Source organism: Rhodofomes roseus (genome assembly GCF_022264815.1).
Source record: "Rhodofomes roseus strain CIRM-BRFM 1785 chromosome Unknown C8Q71scaffold_16, whole genome shotgun sequence".
Classification (NCBI taxonomy): domain Eukaryota; kingdom Fungi; phylum Basidiomycota; class Agaricomycetes; order Polyporales; family Fomitopsidaceae; genus Rhodofomes; species Rhodofomes roseus.
In genome coordinates, this window is record NW_025952972.1 from 897,112 (window position 1) to 925,002 (window position 27,891).

A 27,891-nucleotide genomic window follows, 5' to 3' on the forward strand; every position below is an offset into this window, starting at 1 on the left:
GAATATCTCCTGACACTAGTCAGTTTGAGCCCGAGCCAGGTCAGTGGATTACCCTTGCAGTGAGCAAGACGCTAATTGATATGTTAGGAGGGGACAATCCTAGTGAGGATGGGCCGTCTCTTAATGATGAAGACGGGGACACATCTGAGGCAGAAGAGGCGATGGAACAGCTAATATTCGTCCCTTTAGCTGGTCCCAGCCACGACGGCCAAGCCACGCAAGGACAGCAGGAAGCGGGCCCATCTTCCGCACCAAACCGTCGTCGCACCTCCATAGTCCTGGATGATGACGATGACGATAGAATTGTTGAGGTGGATGAGAAGGCTGGGAAGGAGTATGGTGAAGGGCCTACGGCTCAGGAGCAGTGGAGGAAACGTTTCAGCCAGGGGAAGGGTGAGTACAACAACTCCAGTCGTGTTCACTAAGTCATGCGTTGTGCAGATGGCTTCCAGTCCCCAGATCGGCTATGGGACCCATGTGAGTCCGAGATGGACTGTGACCTAGGGTCATGGTGCATCAAGGAAGGCTTGACAGAGGGTGCCGTGGACCGCTTGCTGAGGATTCCCAATGTGAGTCTCAGGTTTGGCATGAGCTACCATGTGTAACTGACGTTTGTGAGTAGTTTCAACAGAAGCTAGGCCTGTCGTATCACAACATGCAGGCCCTGCTTCAGAAAGTCGACTTGATGCCCGAGCGTGCTCCCTGGATGGAGCAATGGATAGGCTTCAAGGACCGCCCTGGGGAGGAGCACCTGGTACAGTACCGGGACATCATCACGGCTATCAAGGCCTTGCTCGGTAATCCAGCCCACACTCACAAGATTATATACAAACCTAGTAGGATATTCACGGATCGGTCAAGGACTCACAGAACCTACACCGAGATGTGGACCGGAAAGTGGTGGCAAGCCATTCAGGTGAGTTAAAGCTACGTTCTTTGCTATCTGTATTTCTGACTTGAATATATCTGCAGAGTGTTCTGCCCCTTGGGGCCACGCTTGCTCCCATCATCATCTCCACCGACAAGACTCAACTCACCCAATTCTCAGGCAACCGATCCGCATACCCAGTATACATGACTCTTGGCAACATACCCAAGGCTTTGCGCCGCAAGCCATCCGAGCACGCCTGTGTCCTCATAGGCTATCTCTCCGTCGACAAAGTGAACCGAGCGGGCCTCTCCGAGAAGAGACAGCGTGCCCTGGTGCAGCAACTGTTCCACGCATCGGTCAAGCTCATCTTGAAGCCCTTGGAAGAGGCTGGGAAGCACGGCGTGGACGCTACGTGTGGCGACGGCAAGATATGCAAGGTTTTTCCTATCCTTGCAGCTTACGTGGCAGACTACCCGGAGCAGTGCTTGGTGACCTGCACCAAGTACGGTACGTGTCCCATCTGCCAGTGCCCAGAGTCGTCTCTCGAGGACTGGAAGGCGCAGCTACCCAGGCGTCAAATATGGACTCTGGACGTGCTTAGGAAGGCTGGTGGCAAGGGCGACAAGCCCGGCTCAGCACCTTTCTACAACGCGTGCAAGGATTACAATGTTTCCGGCTACGTTGTAGACCCATTCTGGAAGGATCTCCCCTATGCCGACATACATACTTGCATCACCTCTGACGTGCTCCACCAGCTCTACCAGGGTGTTTTCAAGCATGTCCTTGAATGGTGCGCCGACCTTATGGACGAGCAGGAACTCGACCAAAGGATCCGCACCCTACCTCCTGCGTACGGCACGCGACATTTCAAGAATGGCATATCTGCCTTGTCGCAGGTGTCTGGAAGCGAAAGGAAGGACATTGCCCGCATTCTCCTGGGGTGTCTTGCTGGACGCGTGCCAAACGGTGTCATGCTTACATTCCGTTCGCTCCTCGACTTCATGTACCTCGCCCAGTATCCCACTCATGACGACATCACTCTCCAGTACATGTCCGACGCACTGGACATCTTCCACAAGAACAAGGGCGTTTTGCAGGAGTTGGGTATTCGCGAGCATTTGAACATCCCTAAATTTCACTCTCTACTCCACTATATCCAGACGATCAAATTCCTGGGTACGACCGATAACTACAATACGGAGATGTTCGAACGTCTCCACATCGACTTGGCGAAGAAGGCTTGGAGGGCTACGAACCACCAGGAAGAACGTCCACAGATGGTGAAGTGGCTCGAATGCCGGGAGAAAGTAGCCATATTTGAGACGCTGCAGGAGCGGCTTGCAGAGGAGCAGCTTGCAGAGGAGCTAGGTCATGGAGATCGAGACGCAAATGGGAATGCTCAGGCTGGCTCATCAGATCCACACAAGCCCACCACGACCAGCAAAACCGGCATCCTAATGTCCAAGCAACCATCTCTAAAGCAACAATCCATCCCCTCCATTGCTAACAGACACGCAGCACCCGGGTTCCCCAAAGCCCTGAACCAGTACATCTATCGCATGAAGCTTGGACGCCTGCTCACCCATAGCGAAGCCCAGGAAGCCCCATCCTATCTTCCATTCTCCCGCCTCGACATCTTCCACGGTTTTAAATTCACCAACGTACCTCTCAGCGACAACACCGCCGAACGTGACGCTGTGAAGGCAAAGCCAGCCTTTGGCAGTCAGGCCGCAAGATTTGACACCGTCATTGTGCTTCAAGGTGATGACGCTGAGGCAACCGGCTTACAAGGTACGCTCCATGTGAGTGCATCACGAACGAGCTTACAAATTTACCATCCCAGGGACCCGGATCGGACGAGTCAAAGTCGTCTTCCGCTTACCTGACAAGATCACCGAGTACAGCGCGAATGGAGGACCAATGCCAGCACCAGACGAATGGGCCCAGCACGGACCTCTTGCATACGTAGAATGGTTTGCCAAGCTTCCTGCTTGTGCGGATCCCATTCATATGATGTACGAGGTGCACAAGATGCCCCTTCGAGCGGACAGCACCACTCCTGGGGAGGTCGTTCCCCTGAGCATGATATGCCAGTCCTGTCAATTAATCCCCCGTTTTCCTAGACCTAATTCTGTAGACTCGCCCTCCATCCCTGTGCCTGAGGACTGGAACTCGAACAATGTCTTAGATAAAGCAAGTAGATTCCTGCTCAACAACTGGGCTACAAAGTACAGTTACCAAACTCTATGGTAGTATGTACAGTTGGTACTTGGTAGGTAGGAACTTGAAGTATGCAATATGACCTGCTTGGCTGCCTTGAAGCACACGTAAGTAAGACACTTTAGCAATATGTAGCAAAATGGTACGTGCTTGGATGGCTTGGGTTAAGGGCCCTGTAATCTTGGCAAGGCAACAGTGGTCCTGGCAAGGGAATTGGTTAGTTTGACGCGCAATTGAGCTTGCCATGGCTAGCTTTTTGCACTTGGACAAGGGCAAAAAGCCTCAAAATGGCTTGTGTAATCTCGGCAAGGCCTGGCAAGACAGATTGGTTTTTCCTGATGTGATCGCAGAAGTCATTGCCGGTATGTGGTACACAGGAAAAAATCCAGACGCCTTCCGGCCGGGCTGCAGGGAGAAGTACGACCTCGACGGGCAGTGCAAAATCATCCCAAGCAACATGATAGCACTTGCCTGCTGCGCCGTAAGTGATCAGATCATTGTCCGTGACGGTGCTGTCTAACAGACGAACAACTTGCAGATCTTGGCCGCCTTCGACGATGTGTTGGATGCCACATCCGTTCACTTTCAACAGAAGGTGTATGCAGCCGTGTATGCCCTTTGTGCTGCTGTATGCGATGTAGCCTCTTGACATCAGCGACAGATTCGATAAGTTGAAGATTGGCGTGGATGTAATCCAACGCGACGAGAACTTGGTTGAACTGGCCAACTCCATGAACAAGACGCTGAAGGACCACATCAAGTAAGTTGGTTATTTTCTCCAAGAAGCATGCTCACACGGCTCAACAGGGTGTATGCTAACCTCAAGCGCGATGATGGCAAGAACGTCAAAGCCAAGAAGGCCGTAGCCGAAGACCCGGGTTTCAACACTGGGATGTTGAAGGCGAAATGGCGGCGGCGAGCCGCCAGTAACGCTACCCCAGCTGCGTCGCAGCGTGCTGCTGAGGCTGGGCCGTCGAACGCTGGTAGTGGGGACAAAGACTAGGTCGGAGTCTGTGGCCACCTCTGTTTGTGACGCAAAGGCATGGACTGAATCTGGGCTATCGGTCTCTCAACTGACATCATTGTCAGGCTGCACCCCGGGCACACAACCGCGTTCTCGGGCTTGTAGGATAGTATCTCGTTGACCGGACTTAAGGTTGTTGTACTCTGTTGTGTCCCCCTCTCTTCATACCAAACGGTACACCGAGTTGCCCTCTTCCATGATGCCCCAGTTACTTTCTTTGGTCGCCGCATCCGCACCATCCGTACTGTATCTTTGCCATCTGCTGTATCCCTTATCGTCACGTCACGCGCATTATATTCATGAATCATTCCACCCATATGCACCAATGGGCTGAGCCGGGGAAGCCGTCAGTATATTTGACTGGTTGAGACAAATTCAGAGCCACTGGGAGCAACCAGGAGTGGATGGGCAAACATTGTGATCGATTATTGACCAACCCAGAGATAACCCAAGAACAACAAAACAGGGCCGAATCAACTCTCAACCGGTGAAAACACATTAAGACACTATTAGAACGGCAACCAATCAAGGGGAAACAGACTTAAAGTGCCAATGAACCACCCTTGAAACAATTTAACCAAAAGCCCCAACAGCCCCTCACTGGTTTGAAGGATTTACAATAACATGTCTGAACTGATTGAACAATGTGTAAACATGTTATATTGAGCAAGCGTCTCTTATAACATGAGTACGTTTGTTGGGTATGTTGCGGCAGGCCTAACATGTTGAAACTGATTATTTTATGTTAAAATACGTTGAAATATGTTTGGGAACATGGGCGGTTTTCCCTGATGTGCTATGACAGATTTAGATGCTTCCGTGGGACGCCAGAGACCGAGGCATCCCCGCGCCCGCGGCGGCAAGAAGGTCCAGGCGACCAAGGTGCACAAGGCTCTCTTTGTCGAGAGGACCGTTGCCGCCCTCGCCGTCACCGAGGAGGATGCGGCGGCGATGCCTGACGCTGGGGTTGACGATGAGTGGGACGTGGAGGCGGTGTTGCGCGCCTTGCAGGTGGACGGGCGGGCGAGGATGGACGGAGCGCTGGCAAGAGGCGTCCAGGAAACGGGCCCTCTCCTCTGGAGGGAGGAGGTCGTCCGCACGCAAACCGAGTTAGAATAAGTACAGTAACTATCCGGTGGTTACGCGGTATCCTTTACAATGTTACAATGACACTATTTACTCGTGTGACGCTCCGAGTTTGCCAGCCGCACAAGGAGGTGTTCGATGGTCCGGTTGCGCGCTGTCATATGTCAGCATCAGAGAGGCAGTGGGCAGTCTTATGCAAGAAATCATACCAGCAATGTCCTTCTCATACTGATCTATCTCCTTGGTAAGGCGTTGCCGCGCATCTGACTCTATAATGGCAATCATGACAGGATCAGCTGGCTGCATTGAAAAAAGGTGTGTGATCTTCACCGTCAGATGTGCTTGCTGATTCAGCATTATTCTCGCTGCTGGCTCCTTGGCTAGTATAGAGTGCCATGAGTTGGGTGCAGGTGTTGCTGAGGTGACGTCGGATTCGGAGGTGTTTGGCCTCGGAGGCTGGTACTGATGGCCCAGGGCTGTTGTCGCGACTGAATGCCAGATAGTTAGCAAAATTGCTGATTGCCGCCAAAGCGGGGATGCCAGGCCAGGGGCCGCCCTCGTCGCTGACTTCCGCCAAAGCGGGAAGCACGGGCACGGGGGCGCCGTTGTTGCTGCAGAGTTTCTTCAGTGTAGCCGGCACGCTGCCAGTGTCTGGTCCCTCGGAACGCATCCTCTTGTGCCGTGATGATTGAGACCAGTTATGCCTGTGTGGTGTCATGGCAGATGTAGGCCTTTGGAATCACTCTGAGGCGCACTGCAGCCAACAGGTTATGAGCCCTGCACTCTGAAAGCCTCAAGACGTCCATATCTGCCCGTCCAAATGCTCTGTGGCCCTCCCAAGGTTTCCCCGTTCGCTCTTTCAGCCTACCTGCACTTTGAAAGCCCCTGTCTTCGCCCCTATTCGATCTTTGGTCAATATCTCGCTCATCTCTGCGCCGTTCTGCGCCGTTCTTTGCTCAACCCGTCCATCCGCACGTCGCCCTTTGTACCGTCACCATGGCGCCGTCCCCTGCTGCGTTCCCGAAGCTCACCAATCACAACTACCAGCAATGGAGGCTCGATATGGAGGCTAGACTTTGAACTCTTGCAGCTCTTCGCATTGTGAAGGGCTCAGAGACCAGGCCTTTGTTTACTCTGCCTCTGGACGCCTCAGAACGTTGAGACTTGCGCGATTTCGAGAACAGGAGGGACCTGGCAGCTGGGGAGATCTGGGGGTGTGTGGAGAGGGAGCAGCAGACGCATTTGGAGGCGATCTGAGACGATCCTGAGGTGATGTGGGTGAAGCTGGAGTCTGTGCACATGCAGAAACGACCTGGTACGCGTTTTAACACCTACAATGCGCTCCTGAGCCTCTCCAAGGCCAAGGACAAGTCCCTTTCGACGCTTTCGACGCGAGCTTCGCAGCTCAAGTCCGATATGAAGGCCCTTCGTCCCCAGGACTTCGACATTGCCAAACTCGACGATGAACTCGTCCTTATGGCCCTAATTCGTGCACTGCCCGCCGAATATGCTGCTCTTCGTCAGACCCTCTTGCTGGACGACGCCCTCACGCTTGAGAAGCTCCAGGACATGTTTGTTGCGCTCGAAAACCAGCCTGGTGCGTTGTTGACGATCCCTGTCCTCTCCCAGGTCGCTGCTGCCATCATCTGCGCTTTCTGCAGTTGCTCTGGCCAGAGCAGTGCTTTCTCCAAATGCGATGCTATTGGCTGCAGTGCGCCTCAGGGTGATTCCAAACACCTAAGTCGAGCTCTGTAAAGTCTTTATATTCAAGAAAGCAAAGATACACACCTAAGTTGAGCTCTGTCAAGTCTTAGGGACTGAGAGCTCGACGAGGCGGACTGTCTATGGTGTGTGTTATGTAATACATACAGCCACAAAGTCGAAATCAACAAACAAGTAAAAAGCAAATGAGTGCAAGGGTTCAAATCCCAGAAGTGTCAAACATTCTAGAAAATGGTAGAGTGAAGGGAAAAACATTGGAAAAATACAGTATGCACGGTACAGTAATGGCGTCCATGTGGAATAAAGGAGAACACACCAGGACACATATTATGACTTGGACAGGGCAATGGAGCTCAGAATAATCCGCAGAAATGCGGAATAAATTCGAGCTCAACAGATGCTAGTGTCAAGGCAAAGGAGAGAGCATCACAGCACACGCAGTTTCACTCTGGCAAGGGCATCTGGCAAGGGCAAGGATAAGGCAAAGGAGGCAAAGGAGGCGTCGAAAAACATCCAGGATGTGCAGGATGTGACCCAGGAGTCCACTGGAGTGGCCACTGTGAGTGCTGGTTGCACTTCTGCCCTCCTCTCCTCATCAGATTGCGCCTCCTGGCTCTCTATGCCTGCAGCAGCTAATTGGAACACCAACCAGCACAGGTGCTTCTGCACACATGACACCTAACTGCCACTGGTTTTGCTCCTACTTGCCCCATTCCATCCCCATTTGCCTTGCCAACTTGCACATCATCTGTAGTTTTTCAGCCTGCTGAGAGGGAGGTGGTTTTACCACCAGCTGTTGTACTGCATGACATCCTTCATGTCCCTGCGCTTGCTAGCAATTTATTGTCTATTTTCCATCTCACACACGAGAAGGGCTACATCGTCGAGCTGCAGGCTGCAAACACATTTTTGTTTTACCAGGACTGGGAGCTGCGCTTCAAGGCGTGAGTTAACGAGCACAATGTCGGCTATCTGCTGGGCCAGACTGTGTCTCAGACAAAGAATGCATCGTCCGCTTCTAGGACCTGCGATCTGAACCTTGCGCTTTGGCACCAGCGCTGGTCACACATCACTCTCGACGACCTCCGCTCGGCACACTCAAAGGGCCTTGTCTCCGGCCTCACCATTTGTTCAAAGCGCACCCCTGACCCCATCTGTGAGCCTTGCCTGGCTGGTAAGCTGCATCAACACTCTATCCCTTGTTTTGTGTCCAGAAAATTTGTCCGCATTGCCCTGGTTCACACCGACCTCAAGGGCGCACTCCCTACGCCTAGCCAGAGGAGTACGTCCACTGGATGACTTTTATCTGCAATGCTTCGAGGTTCTAGGCTGTTGCCTTCCTGAAGTGCAAAAACAACACATTCTCCACATTCCAGGTGTTCAAGGCATACACTGAAAACATGCTAGGCCTTGTTCTGCAGGCTATATGCGAGAACAAGGGTGGGGAGTACATGGGCAAGCAGTTCATCGATTTTTGTGCTCAGCATGGCATGCAGCGCCAGCACACTGAGATGAACCCCACCAGAACAGTGTTGCGGAGCGAACCAACAGGACAATTGCTGAGGGTGGCACTGCCCTCCTTGTCCAGTCAAAGCTCCCACCCGTTGTTTTGAGGCCACACTGTCTCTACCTTTGTCCACACGCAAAACCGCATGCCCACGTCATCACTGTGAGGTGCTGCGCCCTGGACTGCCTAGAAAGGTGATGGGCACAAGCCGGATGTCTCCTACTTCCATGCTTTTGGCTGTCTTGCCTATGTGCTGGTGCAGAAGATGGATTGCAAGGTGATGCAGCCACACACCAGGAAGTGTATTTTCATCGGCTATCATCAGGGCACAAAAAGGCCTGGCAATTCTGGGACCCTGCTGCAGAGAAATTCAGCATTTTGTCACATGCTGTCTTCGATGAATGCTACTTCCCTCGTAATTTGCCCTTCATTAATGTTTTTGGCCTTCCTCTCAATGAGTTCAACGTCCCTGGCCCTCCTGGCAACAACAGCGAGCCCGCTGAGGCGGTCCTTAGTGTGCCAGACCTGGTGCAGACCTCCTGCACCTCCATCGCAAACTCCAGTGCCTGCACCCCAGAATGCCTGCAAAAGTCCCCCTGACCGTCCAGCACGTCCGCCCAGCCCTCCTGCACCTCCGCCGCCTGCGCCGGCCCCTCCGCGTCCAGCAGCCCGTTGTCATATGGATAACCACGACAGATACAGGCCATATCCTGCACCTTCACACACAGACTCCCAGCACGTTCTACGTGTTTTCCATTCTCCCTGAACAATGACAACTTGCAGCGGCAAAATCTCCTGCCCCAGTGTTTTAGAGTGGACTCTCAATCCCTGCCTTGACGCCTGAGCCAGACCAACGTGAAGAAACCCCTCAGTGTGATTCTCCATTGCCAGATCCTCTCATTAATGCACCACTGAGTCCACCTGCTGCTGTGCCTGCTCCGCTTCCAGAGCCTGTTTCTCTGCCCTTTCCCACCTCCAGCAATGATGAACTTGATATTCTGTGTGGATTCGGACACGAGGACACTCTTGGCTGCTTGCTTGAGTCAATGATTGCAGGCATTGAGCATGTGTACTCCGCTGGGCACGAAGATTTCTTGTCCTATGACAAAGGCCTCAACTGTGCATTCAAGTATGTGGTTCAAAACACGTGGAAGGCGGACCAGGGGCACTGGGCAATGCTAATGGCTCGATTGAGCGGTACAAGGGCTAACTCATTGCGAAAGGCTTCTCCCAATGTCATGGTTTTGACTACAATGAGAGACATTTGCTCCCACACCAAAGTGGGCGTTGATTGGAGCCATTCTTGCGCTGGCAGCACTGGAGGAGGAAGACCTTGAGCTCGAGTCTGTGGACATCTCCTCAGCCTATCTCAACCGCAAGCTGAAGGAGGAGGTGTACATGCAGCAGCCAGAGGGCTTTGAGCAGAAAACTCCGGACTGGGTGTGGCGGCTTCTGAAGTCCCTCTACGGTCTCAAGCAGGCTGGATGTTGCAGGAACAAAAAGCTGCACGAGGGACTCACCAAACTCGGGTTTTCACAGCTGATTTGCGAGCACAGTGTCTGGGTCTACTGTCAAGATGGAGTGCACATCATCATCCTTGTCTTTGTCAACGACATCACCATTGCTGTGAAGTCCAAAGCGGCCATTCAGCGTGTCAAGGACGACCTTCGTATGCACTTTAAGCTCAGGGACCTCGGGCCAACATCTTGGCTCCTAGGAGTCAAGATTGAGCGCAATAGGACGAAGTGTTCGCTCTCAATTTCACAGCAGCAGTACGCTCTCAACATCCTGGAGTGCTATGGCTTCACAAACTGCGACCCTGTGGGCACCCCAATGGAGCCTGGCCTTCGTCTCAGTGCAGATATGGCTCCCAAGACGTCGTCTGAGGTCAGGGAAATGCAGAACATCCTTGCAGTTGCAACTTGTCAAGACATTGCATGCACTGTGGGCAACCTGGCACATTTTACAAAGAACCCTGGCATGACGCACTGGAAAAAGCACCACTCATCCCAGATGGCGTCCAACCATCCATTACACTGAGCACAGACATCCCGTGTGCAGTGACAACAGGTGACAATGCTGCCACTGTTGTGGCAGCGGTAACAGTACTGCAAATGTGTCATTCATCTGCTAAAAATGGGACAATCAGTGCACGTACAATGCTTGACTGGTCATATTGTGTAACATTGCTCTCTTGCTTCAACTTGTCCTCCTGCTCATCCAGCTCCATGTCTTCACTGTCCATAACACCATTGCAATAATATCAGTGCAGGATCTGCTCCCTTGACAGGTTGCTATGTTGCCAAAAACCGGACAGCCTCACACACTTAGATGGATTCTGCTTGGTCCGGGCCATTGTTTGCAACAGTAATGAGCGCATAGTGAGGGCCAGACACAAAGAAGATACACTTGGCTATGTCCAGTGGGAAGATGGGGGAGACAAGGAGTGATCCATGCCCACCCTTATTGCATGTGTGACACATTGCATCAGACCAGTGATCAGAATCAGATCACTTCTTTGATCGTATCAACCTGCTGCGGAAGGACACTTATGGCTTCTTGACAGAGCCCATCATACACAATCTGATGTGGATAGAGCCATGAGACTTCTTGAAATCGTCAAAAACGTGATACAGGGATGCAATCCAAGACAGTTCTTTCACCTGATTCAATGCGGGCATTGCCAAGTCTTAACATCATGTGGTTCAGAACAGAATAGAGTCGCAGAATCATGCATGAATAGACTGGCAACGTCTTTTGGCTGAGGGTAAGGGGGTGACGCCAAATAAGCAATATCCTATGATATGTGAAATGGTTGCATCACATTGAGGTTGCTGAGGAACAAGCAGTGTCAGTGAATAACTATTGACCTTCTATTACTTGAATACCTATGATGTCCCATCAAGGAATGCATATAACAACTAAGCACAGACATAGACACCATCCCCTATATGTCACATTGAGTGAGGTATCTTGTATGGTATCTTGTATCACAAAACACGTACTGGTGAAGACAATTGTGCAGACAATCACAGACAAGACAGGGTACAATGCAGATGAATTATTGCTGACATGTAGGTCCTCAGACGTCCAACGTCTGAGACAGTGTAGCCATCAAATTCCCCAGAACTCACAAGGCATAAGGTGGTGTATCTACACATAGCATATCAGTATACAAAGCAAAACGAAAACATACATGGATCTCAAGCAGAATCAGGCACCCTGCATGCCCATGGGAACATGCAAGGGAGACCTGTTTGGCTATGCACATAATAGAGTGTGCAGGCACTTGAGGTGGGTGACGGTGGTGAACACATGAGAGGGAATGAAAGTCCGATGGTGCTCTATTATGTGATGGACCACAGGCCCTTCATAATTGATGTATGGCACATGCAGTTCAATCTTCTTATATTTCCAGCCACACGGATGTATGCCCATCACAAATATCAAGGTAGAGTAATCTGATGACTTATTTATCAAACATCTTCAGTGTACAATAAGCTGGGATATCTGGTCCTGTGGGGTTTGCAGACATTTGGGGCTTGGTGAGTATGCCTAGACACATGCACGTGCATAGCCCAACATTGTGGCTAAGGGTGCTTAAGCAATCACGCAGCTCCTGCACTCATAACCATACCATCCACAACAAGTGATGTGATGTGAACATCTTGCAGTGGCGCGGGAGGGAGTATTCATGTAAACTTATCAGTATTGATTGACTCTCCTGATTCAGGAGAGTTGAACAGTTTTGCACAGTTCTGTGCAGTGCTGCCATCACAGCAAGCCCACCAAGATTGCTGACACTAACCAATGACCTTACAGCATGTGGTGCCCTCCCCTTACTTTTGCTGGACACAATACCATGCCAGTGCAGTGAGCATGTTGTGTAGGAAAAGAAAGCTGTATTGAAACAGCAATATTCAATGTTACTGAGATACAACAAGACTACATTGTGAATTCTTTACCACTACACTTGACCTTGCACAAGACATGCTCCACCATTATAGGGTCAAATCTAATCCTGGACCTCACAATGTTGGCTGCAGTGCACCTCAGAGAGATTCCAAAGGCCTAAGTCGAGCTCTGTAAAGTCTTTATATTAAAAGAGGCAAAGATACACACCTAAGTCGAGCTCTGTCAAGTCTTAGGGACTTAGAGCTCGACAAGGCGGACTGTCTACGGCGTGTGTTACGTAATACAGCCACATCTGTACAGTAGAATAGCCACAAAGTCGAAATCAACAAACAAGTAAAAAGCGAATGAGTGCAAGGGTTCAAATCCCAGTCAAACATTCTAGAAAATGGTAGACTGGAGGGAAAGACATCAGAAAAAGATACAGTATGCACAGTATAGTAATGGTGTCCATGTGGAATAAAAGAGAACACACCAGGACACATATTACGACTTGGACAAGGCAATAGAGCTCAGAATAATCCACAGAAATGCGGAATAAATTCCAGCTCAACACACAGCTGCAGGCAGCCTTGCCTGCAAATGATTATATGCAAGCCCTTGACAAAGGCCATGCATACTTCATCTTCAGTAGCTGACTTGCTGCTGAGAAGTCCAAGATGCATGAGACCATTCCTCACACCTGAATTCACCATTGCCACAGCCTGACCCATCTCCTGCACATTTAGCATTGCCACAGCCTGACCCATCTCCTGCACAATTGGCATCTTCACCTTTCCTGCATACAAAAAAATCAGCTGCCAGGAGTGTTTGTCTGGGATTAATCTGCACCACATGGATTGGCCAAGAATTCTGCATGTGCAAGTGCAAAGGAAATATCCAGCTTATCCTGGAAGAACTTGTTTCATTGAGGTTCAGCCCTAAACAATGTGGTCCTTTGCAAACATGCTGCAGGCTCGGGGGTTACAGACATTGTCAGCAGGATGTAACAAACACAATGCCATGAAGTCCTGAAACATTAGAAAGAATGTGCACAAGCAGTACAACACCTCTGTTGCAAATGTGATGCAGCAGAAGATGAAGGCACACCTGGCTGATTGATGTTGTTGGGATGGCATGGCCCATTTGGCTACATCACTGTGTGATGTCCATGCGCAAGTGCTTGTTGTCCTCATCCAATTGCTGAGTGGAGATGGTCAAGCACCCCATAGCAGGCCATGACAAGGCGGTGGAGCACTTCAAGGCCAGACATTGAAAAGTTGGAAGGTTGCAAGGGCTGCAAAGCAAGCAGGAGTGTTGAAGGAGCAGAGCAAGATGATGAGGCTGATGGGGCACAAAGCATGGAGGTACAAGGCTGAAGAAGCTGCACAAAGGCAGAAGCATCAGATGAGGTGGGCTGGGAAAGCATAGAAAGTGCACAGAGATCACAGAACAGAGGATAGATTTGGACTTGGGCTTGGACTTGGCTTCTTGCCCTTGGATGGCGCAGGAGCTTTCTCTGCAATGCATATGTGAGCAGACATACACAAGGAACAAGGAAAAAACATACTGGGTTGCTGGGATCCTGCAAGAACAGTCAGAACAACACCAAAATTGAATAAGTGCAGTACTTACTTCCAGGAGCAGGTGCAGGGTTCTCAGTCCCCAACTCTGTGTGGAGATCCACAATGTGACTGTCATATGTGGCTCATGAAACGACAGCCACATAATGCAGGCGCTCCTTCCACTCCCTCCAAGCCTCAGCACGTGCAAATATGAATGGATGCACATACTTAGGCTTGCCAGGCCAATATTTAAGGACAGGGACTAAGTCTGTGTCAGTGAACATGATGCACTGGCCCTCCTCATCAAATGCAGAGAATGCACTGAAGAACACGTCTGGGTTGAGAGAAGGACCAACATTGGCTTGATGCCTAAGATGGAAGATGAGGTTATACAGCTGGCGCACCATGAAAGATGCAACAGTGTGCCTGTCCCCAATGTTGAGACCATCAACAGTGTAGTTGAGGTAGTTGCTGTAGATCTTGTGGTCGTGGTCATACCTGCACATGCATGAGCAAGACTGCACAAAAATGAAGTCAATACTTACGTTGGATTGTACATCTCAGGTGGGATGTCAATGGCCTTCTGCCCAACTGCTCCAAGCGCAAGCATGGAGTTCCCATCCATGACACGGCTCATGGGGTACATGACATGGTTCAGACGCACAGTGTCCTGCGCAATCTCCACCGTATTGTCAGAGACATACGGGCTCATTCCCATGTGCCAATGAAGGCCAGAGAACAAGACAGAGAGTAGGCTAGACCTCTCTGACTCATCCTCTGCAAACCCATCCGGCAGCCGCACAAATGTGTAACACTCAGGGAAGAGGAAGAGCCCGGGGTGGATGCCCGCATGCAACTTCGAGAAAATAGTCATGACGGACATCACACCTATGGAGTCGTGCTTGTCTTGATGCACCCCGCCAAAGAAACCCAGACTGTCAGACAAGTCCATGGGTCCTGTAGGAAATCAAGCTACAGTGATCAACGGCTCCTTGGGTCACCACCGGTCCTTGGGTCACTCGGCTCTCCTGGCCCGGGGCAAGGGATATCTGTCTCGGAATTTTGAGTACATCACTATACAGTCCTCAGGCTACACACTGCCGAAGCACTGAGGCAATCCGTTGAGCCGTTGCCCCTCGATGTCAAAGATCATGCATATTTTTCTAACAGACCCAATTTTATTCGTGCAGATCCGACTAGTTATACATGTAAAACACCCATTTTTTCATCATGATTACACTATTTACATGTCTACCGAGGGTACCTGGATGTATGATGCTGCAGAGGATACCCAGTATCACCGGAAGTTGAATATGAGCATGTTCAACTGCCCTTTCGTGTGAGACGGTTGGCGATCACATCTGTCACATCACATTGCCCTATTTGGTACACTGCCGTAACGTGGGCGCTTGTTGAATACCGCACGGGCGGGCACAAACCTCTTCGCAACAACCTTAAAAAGGCCTCAGAACTCGTTTTCCGTAATAAAGCCCAAGATCAGCCCTAAGAGCTCAGTACCACGGCCAAAGAAAGTAGAAGAAGTGATGAGGAGGACGATGAAGAGCAAGATGGGGATGCGGAACATGGCTCGATGACCGAGGAAGATTAGATCCAGATAATCCGGATTTGGCAAGTGCGGCCGTGATGTGACCCGCATCCCAAGGACCCGTCTGAGCCTTGATAATGAATTTTGACGTTGATGCCTAGCGATCCAGGACGGTTTGCACTCAATAGTGATATATTGTACCCTATTATGTTATACACGTCTGTAGCCACCAGGAAATGGGAAGTGATCTGACATTTGGGACTGAAAGGGATGGTTCCAAGGACAAGCAAGATTTGGCTGACCCAAGGAGCCGTTGATCACTGTAAGTCATCATCAATAACAAAAAGGGGAAAAGCGGACCTTTTTGGAGCTTATCAAGGTAGAGTCAGGTAGAGACACTCAGCTGGCTTCCACCAAAGCAGACATTGCTCATGGTCCCAGGGCGGAAGTACCCCAGAAGCTTAGCATGCATCTCCAAATGGCTCAAGCTGGACAGTGCAGATGATGTGTACACCCAGCTCCCTGCCCACCTGCAGACAAGTCCTAAGAAAGCAGACAGAAGTGTTACACACCTTTGCTCCCTATGGATCTCGGCATCCTCACCATCTCCTCCAGTAATTGACTTAGCCTCCACATTGGGCAACAGAACACTGTTCTGCACCTGCTGGGACTGTGTGACGGTGTAGATGCGCTTACGATCCTTGGTACCCTTCAGGCCCTTGCTCATCACAAGTTGCTCAAACTTGGTGCCCTTGATACACTCCCCATTTGCCTTGATGGGCACCTCACGCAAGCACTTCTCACATGAACCAATCACATGGCTGAAGGAGTTGAAATAACACTGCACAAGCAGGAGGGGCATGTCCCTGCAAGACATCAGGCATGCACATGTCTCAGAACACTATAAATACTCACTTCTCTGCCACAATGTAGGCACACCGCAAGGCCTGCAACCAGAAAGGGGTACCTTTTGGCACTTGAAGGTATGTGGTAGCAAGGCCCAGCCTGAGCATTGTGTCACGGGCACATAGACACAACTATCCCGCTTATAAGTAAGCTAGCACTGCATATAAGGCACCCAAAACTCACCTATGTCTCCAATGCATGCTCCTCTGAAACATGCAGAAGGTTCCACTCCATCGGATTCCTTGCACTGGCAGTCATGGCAGCAGCAGCAAGCTTGCTGTTGTCTATGATCTAGACGTAGCAATTGGTGATGGGATCTTTCCGGTGGGATTGAGAGGGTGGTAACTGGTGGTTGTTGATGTGGAAGATGGGAGGATGGAACTCAGGACAGTTAGGGACAGGGGGCACCCGGGGCTCAAATTTTGGAAGGTAACCCTTCATACGCTGAAGCATGATCCCGGAAACCGGGGACCCCCCCTGATAAGATTAGATTAGCCTAATACGGTACTGTTCGTCTTTGCACTGCCGCCGCCTGCAAGACCGTCCTCAGTGCTACATCGCTCAAGACTGCCTGAGTCGTTTCAGCCCGCCTTTGGTGCTTTCAAATGCGGCTCCTTCACGATTTTCGACTGGCCTCTACCACGCTTCTGTTCTATCTGCAGCTCCTCCCTGATAAACTTGATATAGTCGCTGTCCGGGATATTGAAGTCCTCGCAGTTGATCTTCATCTGTTCTTCTTCCGCTCGCAAGACATGCATATTGAGGAGCTGCTGCGGTGGAATGGCCGGAACGGTGAGTGCATCCGGAGCACTGTGCTCAAGGAGGAGGTGGATCAGAGTGTTGTATTTCCAGATGGTTCGCGGCTGGCCAGTCAATGTTGGAGGGCAGAGTGGGCAGTGTATAGGGATGTTGGTACAAGGGCTATTATTTTTGTCTTCGACGCAGCATTATATTTCATCTTGGTGTGATGATACTTGCAGCTTGAATGGACAATCCATGAGTTCCTCTTCTTGACGAGCTGTGTGATACATTCGCCGTCACGTCCGCACCAACTGCACGGTTCGATTCCAATCTGCAGACGCAATGTTTGTAAATATGCGAGTACAGTAACTCCAAAAGACATACCTCAATTTTGTGAGGCTTCAGATGAGATATGTCACGCAGTGCGTACAACAGATGGCGCCCTACATGGTTCCGCATCTGTGCGATGGTCTGCATCTTGCCGCAGATGAAGCACGTCACCGTAGTGGACCCTGACTTCTTCTCTACGGTCAAGTGTGCCGGAAGATTGACAACGACAAAGGTCAGCTCGCCTGGTATACCTGTGAGTACAAAATCCATACAATATCGAGACTGTGGTACTCACTAGTTGGACTGCGGCGGCTCATATAGGGTAACTGGCGTGTTTCAAGCACCGGTAACATTGCAACGTCCACCATGAGCTCTTCCGAATCGGATCCAAGCGCATCCCATGTGACGTCCAGTGCATCATGGAGGACAGACGCAATGTATGACCAAGTTGTTTGGACACGAGATGACTTGTCAGACTCCATGTTGGTATGTTGTTCACTCGCCTCGCCTTGTTGACCGCTGGGCCTTGTAGGGTCTCCCACTTCGTCTGCGCGTGCAAGCTCAATGATATGTGGGCTCAATGGATGGATCAAGTAGCCGGGGATCAGCAAGGTAAGCTCCTTTGTCGTAGCTTGGGCTTGGTCTGCCCCCTTTGTCGGGCCGGAGCGGGCATACTGCCTTGTCCATTGCCAGGTATCGGATGCTGTTTGCTGACACTCTGCGAGCTGCAGGATCTGAACATCCGCAGAGTGCAGATCCATGTTGAGAGAGTTTGTCTGCCTCGACACTGGGCATCCACACGCTGTCACCTCAGTGCCTGAGTCGGAGGCGACTGAACCTGTGGTGTACAAGTTGCAGGAGCTGCCAGTGGAGTTATAGGTGCAGGTCCTTGGGAAAATTGAACAGTTGATCTGATGCAACGCTGAACAATGTCCTTACCTGACAGACATGCCATAGGTGGAGGGTGCCGCAGCTGAAGCCAATCGAGAGCTTCAGTGACTTGCTCTCGCTCATATTTCTGTCGATTCCTTGTACACTGTGGGGTCCCTCAATGCTGATTGATTGCTGTAGGATCTGGACAATCATCCCTCCCAGAAAGTGTGATCCACTGTAGCATAGATCGCACTGGACCTCATGACGGAGACTCACAGTGTTGATTTGGGTAGTTCTAGACTCCATTACAAAGAGTGATTTCTGTAGGCTGTGGAGGCAGACGCTGGGCAGACATGGCAAGGGTTAGGAAGAGATCACCGATAATATTATTCCCTCTGTGCTATGCTTATGCCATTTCGCTGCTGTACCATAGAAGTAGCCTGAGCAGGTGGCAGTTAGGACGATCTGGATCTCTCACGTGAGTTGCCTTTCAGGGCGCATGTAAACTTCAAACCTTCGCTCACATCCTTGCAGTGCCTGGCAAACCTCTGAAACACCCTTAATCGATGTATTGCACTGTAGACATCATTCCAAACTAGTAAGTCATGCTGTATACTAGGGACTTGTACTACTGTAGGATGTTTCGTGCAGAAGCAGCCTTAAACTTGCCATCAAACCCCCGGAAACTGGTCGAGGGGGGGGACCCCCCCTAGTTGCTTCCACGGAATGTGGTCCCGGGTGCCCCTGGTTAGGGATGCATTGGACACTTAGCCATCAATTCATTGTGCCTTACTGTGCAGCTGCCAGTGTTACATATCTTAGTTTTCTCCCCTTCATCCTATAGATACCAGAGCTCTGCTCTATATTTGAGTCTTAGACATCTTGCCTGGAGCTAGCTGAACTCACCACTGCACTCATTTTCCTGTCTAATCAAGTCTAGAATGAGTGTGGTGAGTATGAAATGAGTGTGGCAAGTGTGAAATGAGCATGACAAGTACAGAACACAAACAGCTTGAGTCAGTGCAGAATAAGAACAAGTGCATGTAATAAGTAGAAGGAATGTGGCACTGAAAAAGTGCCGAGAACATGGTGCCAGTGGGTGGCCGGTGAGCTATTTATGGAGTGTGCCAGTGGGCATCAAGCAAGTTGTTTATTTGAGAATACATTTGAGAATACTAGTGGGCCCCCTTCCCAGCATCTTCACACATAGTGAAGTAGAGATGCTGAGAATGGTTGATGTACACATAAGATCACAACAACTTATGATATCACTGTGGGTGGCTCATTCTTATACATTTATATATACTGTACATAACAAGGCTTCAATACAACAACTTTGCCAAATTGCTACCATAATCCCATTATCAACCCAATTATTGACCATACACAACCTTGATGCTGCTTCCACTATCAGCTCAATGACATGCATTGCCAAACACACATACCTCACAGCACACAGAAGCATACATGCAATGTATCTTCAGCAGGAAGACATAAATGTATCATGGTATACACTAAGAATGAAGGGGCATGATATAGTAATACTATGTATACCATGGTTGATTACTGATTGACACTATAGACACTATAGACAGCCGACAGAGTGTGAGTGCTAGTCATGGCAGCCAGCCAGGCAGCAAGTCACATCGAAAACCTGCAGCTACCATATTGGGTGCCATGCTAAGGTGTTTCATGGGCCCTCACCCCAGGACAGAGCAGCCAGCCACAGCATCTATTTGTATCTGTTGGTGCAAGTCGTGTGGTCTGGGAGTTTCAAATTTCAAGTCCTGCTAACGGGACATTAGTATCACTTACTTATCACTACTTATCTGGGCCCCAAAAAGTCATGTGGATTCCTTCCATATTGGGCTCCATGCTAAGGTGTTTCATCCCCTCCAGTCATATGAACAATTCCTTCATACCTCAGGGATCATAATATAGACACCTTTGGCATCCAAGGATACTAGCCAGAAGTCATTTGGGTATGAGTTGATGATCTTGCCCACCCACTGCCACACCACATGGAGGATGCTGTCACCTTGTCTTTGGCCACTGTTCAGGATGACATCAACTAGACACAATACATGGGTTGTATGAGGACTTGCATGTGAATCACTGGGTTACTTGCCACAATTGGATTGTCATTGAAGGAAACTCCCAGAGTGCAGCTGCCACTGCTTGGACAGTCCATGCATTTACAGAGACATGGCTGTGGCCTGCCATTGCAGCAGGCATATGCATGCAATCTGTCCATGCCTCCAGTGATGGACATGATTGGTCCTGCAGTGCCCGCTCACCAAGTGCTGCAGTAACAGACAGACATTGAACTGTCATCAGTCATTTCAATCAATTTACAAGACACCATATGAGCAACACTGTAGTGGTCATCTTGGATATTGGATTGGGTGGCAAACGCAAATGCAGTCATATGACTTGCATAGAAGCTATCATGGTTTTGAAATGACCAATGCAACAATTGATAGAGAATGCCCCGATTTTATAAAGATCATTGACCTCGGACCAACTGGCAAACCAGCAACTCAACCCAGCAAAATGCATGTGTCTGCCCCATATAGTAGCTAGATACTTTTTGATGCAATGTCCATGAGCATGCTGGCATCTGGGAGAGGAAACAAATTTATTTGGAATTTTACATACTTGTTGTGAAGTTGGTGCCATCAGCAGTGAACTACATGGCAAAGTGATACCCCAGATCACCTCTATAATATGACACCTATCATTGTGAATATTATGTGTATTCTTGCAGAGCAGCAGCACTCAAAAGGGCAGTCCTTGACTAACAGTAGCAGTAATGGTCAGGGACTGATGCCCATTTGGAGTAGGAAACTTGCTGGGGAGTGGGCCATGTCTGGCAATACAATCCCTTCAGTTTGAAATCTCAGAGCAAGCAGGCAACATGTCTAGTACTGTCACATCTGTAATACTACCTCCTCAGCTCCAGACATCCAATCTTACATATCTCCCACTCTGGATTCTGACTTGTGCATGCCTTGATAACCCCACTATTCTTCTTCATGACCTTCACAATGATTGAACTTACATATCCAGGCTTCCCTACAGACATGGTACCATCTACACCAACAACTATTGAGTTCATCATCCACCATTTAATCTACATGGGTCCACAGAATTGTGAGTTCAAATGCCTTGCCTATGGCTAGAACATTGCTTTGGTAATCATATCTCATTCCTCACTGCATATATGATCTCTAACCTCTGTTTTGATTACTGCACATGTTGGTCTTCTGTCCAGTTTATAATCTGTGCCTGTGATGGCTGTTGGGTGCATGCTAGCTGACATGTATTATCCAAAATGAATTGTAATGAATTCACAAGTGAGTCAGTCATATCTAGCAGCATTCAATGCAAGTAATCACTCCATTTCAGCAGATGCTACTGCCAATCATGAACAGTTATTGATGGTGTCACATTGTAACATCAAATCTTAGAGGGTGCATAGGCATGCCAATGTGGTGTCAGAACAGTTCAGTTGCACATGATTGCCCCTTGGGCTCAGGCATATGGTTTCATTATTTAGGTGTGTGCCTGACATATCTAGAGTACATGGAGGTTGACTTATGATGTGTTTATCAGTCACTGATTGCTACAGTACAATCAGCAAATTAATGGCTTTCATATATGTATGTTATGACCGACCATTTATGATTAAACAGATGTCATAAGAGAACTGCCAAGTGTGAGTGATGATGTCAACAAACATATTTTCTTGATTTCTCTGCCATCTTTGAGTTCCAGTCTGTCATATTTCTGCTTTGATCATAGACAGCTGATTACATAGTTCATCACCCTGTCAATAGGGACATGAATCTGTTGGAGTCTGGGTTATAGTTAGTTAATATGTACATCATAGTAACCAGTTACTTGAAGTCAGAGCAATAGAGATGAGAATGAATCCTTTGTTACAGATGATTAGTAAACGAAGTTCAGAGTTTGTTATGAAGATTACCGAAGTATACAATACTCGGTAAGCAAGAAGGAAGTGTCGGTAATAGCTAAGTCCAGTTGAGTGATTACCAAAATGTCGGTAATGAAGTATTGCTGACGATGAGCGATGTTAGAACATTGATCAGTTAGGATGAACCTTCTCTGATGAACCCGACTCTTGAAGTCAGTTGAAGTTACTTAGACCTTACTAGTAGTGCGAGGACTGTACTAAGTAAGGTCTCACAGTCACAGGTCTTAGAGCGCGTTGGTAAGAACTCAGTGAAAGTGTTTGAGTGGCTAGTGTGGCTAACTTAGCACTCAGGGTGAAGCAAGTCTTTGTGTGGCACACAAGGTGAATTTCAGTAAAGAGTAGAGATGTATTACTGCAGTCTTTTGTCTCATCTTATATACATTTCCGAGCCCTCAAACCTGTACACTACAAGCAGTCCAAGGCTATCCTATGTACCTTACTTGAGACGTGTCTGAACCCACAGCACAAGTCCTCACCGTGCCAAGTCCGAAGTATCAGTGCAGCCTTTCCTCGGTGATCCTTTGGTGTTCCCAATACCGACGGTCAATGGTCTTCAGAGACTCGGTCTATCCATCCGTCGGTATTGAAGTCCTAATTGGGGTTTCAGCAATTCCCGTGAAAGACCAGACATTACCAAAAAGCATCTTGGAGCAATTGTCAAGTCTTTCATTGTGCTTACATAATGAAGGACCCTACAATGGCAGAGTCTAACAATAGAAGTGTTTCCTTGGCATATATAGCAGGCTTTGGATTGTCAATACATCCATACTTGCTGGGGAGAGGGCCATTACTGGCAGTACGATCCCTTCGGTGTCAGTTCACATTGTTTTCTGCTGTAGTTCACCGGGTAGGGACACTAACAAGCTATCACAGTGTTTGCTGGGGGTTGCTGTATTGATGATAGTAGATACTGTCAGTATTGATTAACACAGTATGACAGAATGAGTTGCTTCACAGTATATTGTGTGAGATTGGGGTATGTTGTATTAGCACCCACTGTTTGGGCCACTCTTCCATTGGAAAGTTGCTTATTGAGTGTCTTGTTGAGCTTGCTGACTGCTGGTATATCACCACTGATTCATCGGATGACATTCTTGCACCTATTGTAATCTATGCGTACTCGGGGAATTCAATTGGTGCTACATTGGGAATGGGGACTTCATCTTCGTAGTATGACCGCTGCCCATTTCCTGCGATTATTTCCAGCTGCACCAGTCGGCATGCACGCAACACATTAAACTGTACGCTGCACAAGAGGCGGCGTCCGTCACAGTTGACGTAACGGCATGAGAATTCTACCCCTCCAGCATAGGTGACTATGTGTTTGTAGTAGGTAGAACTGTTGTGGCAATCATATTATGTGAATTAGTTGGAATGATTAATGATATCTAAACTCACTAGGTGCGTAACCAAGCCACATTGGGTTCAGTGGCAGTGGCAAGGCGCTGGGCATCGAGAGCGGCTTGAGAGCGCAGAGTGTGAATGCCCAAGGGATGGGCAAAACCTGCTTCCACTCGGTGTACCCGTTCAACTATGACGTCCGGATACTGCTCAGTGCCAATAGAGGGATCCATACTCAAATAGTAAGGCTGAACTGATGATGAGCGGGTTGTGGTTTGGAGTGAGAGAAAATTTACTGAACGTGTGGCCTTACTTCCCCAGCGTCTAATTTTGAACTCCTATTTTTAGGCTTTAATTTATCTGTAGCGGTGCAAGCACGGATCCCCAACTCCTCTTGGGAAATTCAGACTGCATAAGGTTCTAACAATAAGTACTTAGTACTAGGAAATAGTCTATTAGAAAAATATCACTATGCACCTCATAAATTATTGTGGTACTGAGCCGGCATCACTGTCATTCAATATTGTCAATGCCTACTGTTGGAACATATGGCCAAGCGCGCGCCCAAATGCTGACGTGCCGACGTGTCGCGATACAGCACAATGTTACTGTACCCGCCGCTGCCCCTTAATGTACCTGCCCCATTGATGATACCTCGTATATAGGTCTGTGACTGCCTGTATTTACTCTTCGCGCGTTTGCCTCCCCGCCCTGAGGACGAGACAAACCGCTTCAATTCTATTGTGTTCCCACCGATCTTCTCACTTGTTCTCATGTGATGCGCCCTCACTTCAACACCTACTTACTAGTGAGACTCACTCGGAGGCCCCTGGAGGCCCTCGCACCCATGGCGTCTTTGCCGCCCGGGCATCTTGGGGCCTCTAAGGCAGCATCTGTTGAAGTAATCGGTGGCGGGGCGTGGGAATGAGCGGGCGGAACGAGTAAGCAGCGGGAATCAATAGGTACTGGAGCGGTTTGTCTTGTCCTCGGGGCGAGGAGGCAAACACGCAAGGGTAAATGTTGGAGTCTGGGTTAGGATTAGCATAATACTTACTTCAATGTAACCAGTTACTTGAAGTCGAGCAATAGAGTAGAGGATGTCTCCTTTGTTACAGAGGAATAGTAACGAAGTTGTATGGTTAAATGAATAGATTACCGAGGTATTCAATACTCAGTAACTCAGAAGGAAGCGTCGGTAATGCTTAAGTCCAGTAGAGCAGTTACCGAAGTGTCGGTAATAAATGATTACCGAGAAGCGATGTTAGAACGTTGATCAGTATGATGAACCTTCTCCGATGAACCCGACTCTTGTAGTCAGTTGAAGTTACTTAGACCTTACTAGTAGCGCGAGGACTGTACTAAGTAAGGTCTCACAATCACAGGTCTTAGAGCGCGTCGGTAAGAACTCAGTGAGAGTGGTCGAGTGGCTAGTATGGCTAACTTAGCACTCGGGGCGAAGCAAGTCTTTGTGTGGCACACAAGGTGAATTTCGGTAAAGAGTGTAGATTGATTGCCGCAGTCTTTCGTCTCGTCTTATATACATTTCCGAGTCCTCAATCCTGTGTACTATAAGCGGTTCAAGGCTATCCTACGTACTGTACTTGAGACGTGTCAGAATCCACAGCCTAAGTCCTCACCGAGCTAAGTCCGAAGTGTCAACCCTGCCTTCCTCGGTGATCCTTCGGCGATTCCTCTATTGGTAGTTAATAGACTTCGGAGACTCGATCCCTCCTGCCCTCGGTATTGAAGTCCTAAAGCGCACTTCGGCAAACTCCGTAGATTACCGGTTATTGCCGAGGCGCGTCCTCAACCAATAGTCTAGGAGTCCATTGTGCTTATCTAATGGACCCTTCCGACAATAGCGGAGATTCTAACAATAGCTTGTGAGTTGAGGCATATAAGGCGGACTTGGGATTTTGGAGATATTCCCATAACAGTAAATACACAAGGATTGCGAGTAATATACGAGTCCGTAATTGATGGGGAAGGTACATTAAGGGGAATGGCAGGTACAGTAGCATTGCACCGTGATGTGGCGCGTTGGTGCATTGGTATTCAGGCATGCATTCGGCCATATGTTCCAACAGCATCCACTTTGACCTGAACTGTCTTAGTCTATGTTACACCACACCCAATCCTTTGTTGAAAAGAAACTGGAGATGCAACTTCATAACACACTTTTATACATACTTGCAGAGACATTGCATTGAGATCCAGCCAACGGAGCCGGGATGGAGTGGAACTACCTGCTATATGTGGAAAGCACGTGTGCTTGGTGCTGGGACTACACCTCGTTATGGTAAGAGTTGCTCCTGTTATGGAAAGTTCTCCCACGTGTATGGCGGCATGCTACGGCTTGTCAATGTTTCATCTTGAGAAAGCCCTCCTCCCTTTGGGAGGAGTCGGGGATCCATATATGGTGCTTGTCCCCTTCTGTACATTGATAAGTACTCATTCCTCATTCATATTCTTCATGCATGTTGGGTTGATAGTTGTTCTGGCTGACAAATATAGGTTGTGTGCATGATGTTACAATAATATTGGGGCGAGGGAATGTAATATTTGCGACGAAAGGGGGGGGGGGTACGATAGCATAGGACAGCAAACATCCTATGATTCTGACGACTGGGATATGCTCAATACATTCCCGAACGCTCCTCCACCCGCAAGCACGCTTCGTGTGTGGCCAGCATCATGTCCACACCCTGCTCCCACAAGTCGTTGTCCCATCCAAGGAGACTTGAATCCTTGGGATAGTCATATGGCCGATAGTAGAAATAATCGGTCCACACTTGACCGAAGTAGTCCGCGTACGCGGACATGTACTTGTACGCACCATTTGGGAGGCAGACCACCCAGGTCTTGCACAGACCGCTGCTTGAACGTGTCAGCAGCTAAGGGTGCTATGGGTAATAGATCTTTACTAGGTCTTGCAGATATGTGCAGTGTTTGCGACTCTGCCATCAACCTTCTTCCACTTTTGATGCACGCTCAGAGCCCAATTGAGGGCAACTTGTGGTCCCTGTGGCATCAGGGAGATCGAGCAAGAGCGGGTGCCGTCGTCGCAAGGTAGAGGAATTGCCGGCCTGACCGAGTCAAAGGCTGGGAGGGACAGGCGGCGGCTGCGGACTGGGCACCACTGCATTGTGGACGTCAAAGTTAGGGATGTTCAGATAGCAGTGGCGGGGGTTTTTAAATAGTGATGTGCTTCTTTTACATGCGCTGAATGCTTCCGTTGGAACACGTGTATCAATTCTGATCATTCTGGCAGTCAGCGTCTATTGGTACAGTCCAGAACGAGCCATTGTCCAACTGCCAGTTGTACCCCCCTCTGCTGGTACCATAACTGAAACACTGTTCATACTGGAACTCTGACCTTCCCCACAGAGTGACCACCACCAATTGCCAGGTGACCATGGTCGCCATGAGATTGAGTTGGATGCTTGCGCGCATCTCGCGGTTGGCACATTGGTCGTAGTGCGCCCATGTGAACTCCACTCCATCGGGCAGGACGTGGATCCATTCTTTGTAGAATGTCCTAGATTGTGCTAAGTCATTTTGGGAGCCAGCTGAGAAATCACCTAGGCCTACATGGTCTGGTGAAATGGATTGTCGGCTTGTCCATAGTCCTCAACATAGGTGATTGCATCATGCTGACAATTTGTCCAGATCTCTAGCCCAACCATCCCGATCGGCATCTCCCGGGACACGACTCCCTCAAATGGTTCGATGATGTGGATGACCAGTTGCATAGTCGTGGTCAGCTTGGGTGCTAGGAGAATATAGGGCATGGTGCGTGGTATAAGAGGCGGGATAGGTAGGGCTGAGTTGTGGCACAGAGTAAGGTCGTGAGGGACAGGTCGTGGTTGGGGCATGTGTGAGTATAAATTTACAGTGATAGGCCCTGCATCTGTCTGCAGAGCCGCTAACACATGCTGGGATGACACCTAGGGCCTTAGCTTCACGAAGCTTCGCAGGCTGTAAGTCTTAAGCGCTGTGTGAATTGAGGAACTTGAAGTCCGATAACAATGGAACGTGTTTGCAGTCTGGCTGGGTCGGCAGATTTGATCACCGATCCGTGTCTTGATATGCATTAATAGGTACTCCTTCCTCATTCATACTCTTCATCACTATTGCAATTGTAATATCCAAGGCCGGAGTCTAGGCTGTTTCCAAAATCACTACACTGGGACCCACAAGAAAGTGCAAGTGAATCTGAAGAATCAGATTCAAGATCCGAATCAAGCGGAATTGATGAATGGGTGTAAGAT

General features: G+C 49.2%; 6 protein-coding genes across 6 annotated transcripts; 1 reads left to right on the forward strand and 5 right to left on the reverse strand.

Annotated features, from left to right (window-relative positions):
• Positions 1 to 3,335: 3,335 nt before the first annotated feature.
• On the forward strand, positions 3,336 to 4,094 carry C8Q71DRAFT_859904 (uncharacterized protein; the record flags this gene model as incomplete). Its single annotated transcript, XM_047927720.1, has 4 exons — positions 3,336 to 3,572; positions 3,630 to 3,700; positions 3,753 to 3,851; positions 3,899 to 4,094. The coding sequence occupies 4 exons, from the start codon at positions 3,336 to 3,338 to the stop codon at positions 4,092 to 4,094; spliced, it is 603 nt and encodes a 200-aa protein (XP_047776902.1).
• An 828-nt stretch (positions 4,095 to 4,922) lies between these two features.
• C8Q71DRAFT_725420 (uncharacterized protein) lies at positions 4,923 to 5,919 on the reverse strand (the record flags this gene model as incomplete). The annotated part of the gene is made up of 4 exons (XM_047921698.1): positions 4,923 to 5,191; positions 5,296 to 5,355; positions 5,411 to 5,470; positions 5,532 to 5,919. 4 exons carry the CDS (start codon positions 5,917 to 5,919, stop codon positions 4,923 to 4,925), a joined length of 777 nt encoding a protein of 258 aa, XP_047776903.1.
• Positions 5,920 to 13,766: 7,847 nt separating this feature from the next.
• On the reverse strand, positions 13,767 to 14,760 carry C8Q71DRAFT_859907 (uncharacterized protein; the record flags this gene model as incomplete). The annotated part of the gene is made up of 5 exons (XM_047927721.1): positions 13,767 to 13,840; positions 13,892 to 13,906; positions 13,957 to 14,015; positions 14,115 to 14,384; positions 14,432 to 14,760. The coding sequence occupies 5 exons, from the start codon at positions 14,758 to 14,760 to the stop codon at positions 13,767 to 13,769; spliced, it is 747 nt and encodes a 248-aa protein (XP_047776904.1).
• Positions 14,761 to 16,919: 2,159 nt separating this feature from the next.
• On the reverse strand, positions 16,920 to 18,170 carry C8Q71DRAFT_859909 (uncharacterized protein; the record flags this gene model as incomplete). Its single annotated transcript, XM_047927722.1, has 3 exons — positions 16,920 to 17,108; positions 17,464 to 17,651; positions 17,705 to 18,170. 3 exons carry the CDS (start codon positions 18,168 to 18,170, stop codon positions 16,920 to 16,922), a joined length of 843 nt encoding a protein of 280 aa, XP_047776905.1.
• A 5,219-nt stretch (positions 18,171 to 23,389) lies between these two features.
• On the reverse strand, positions 23,390 to 24,469 carry C8Q71DRAFT_725424 (uncharacterized protein; the record flags this gene model as incomplete). The annotated part of the gene is made up of 4 exons (XM_047921699.1): positions 23,390 to 23,618; positions 23,678 to 23,873; positions 24,257 to 24,331; positions 24,427 to 24,469. 4 exons carry the CDS (start codon positions 24,467 to 24,469, stop codon positions 23,390 to 23,392), a joined length of 543 nt encoding a protein of 180 aa, XP_047776906.1.
• A 1,787-nt stretch (positions 24,470 to 26,256) lies between these two features.
• C8Q71DRAFT_725425 (uncharacterized protein) lies at positions 26,257 to 27,411 on the reverse strand (the record flags this gene model as incomplete). The annotated part of the gene is made up of 4 exons (XM_047921700.1): positions 26,257 to 26,494; positions 26,545 to 26,759; positions 26,909 to 27,158; positions 27,212 to 27,411. 4 exons carry the CDS (start codon positions 27,409 to 27,411, stop codon positions 26,257 to 26,259), a joined length of 903 nt encoding a protein of 300 aa, XP_047776907.1.
• Positions 27,412 to 27,891: the final 480 nt, after the last annotated feature.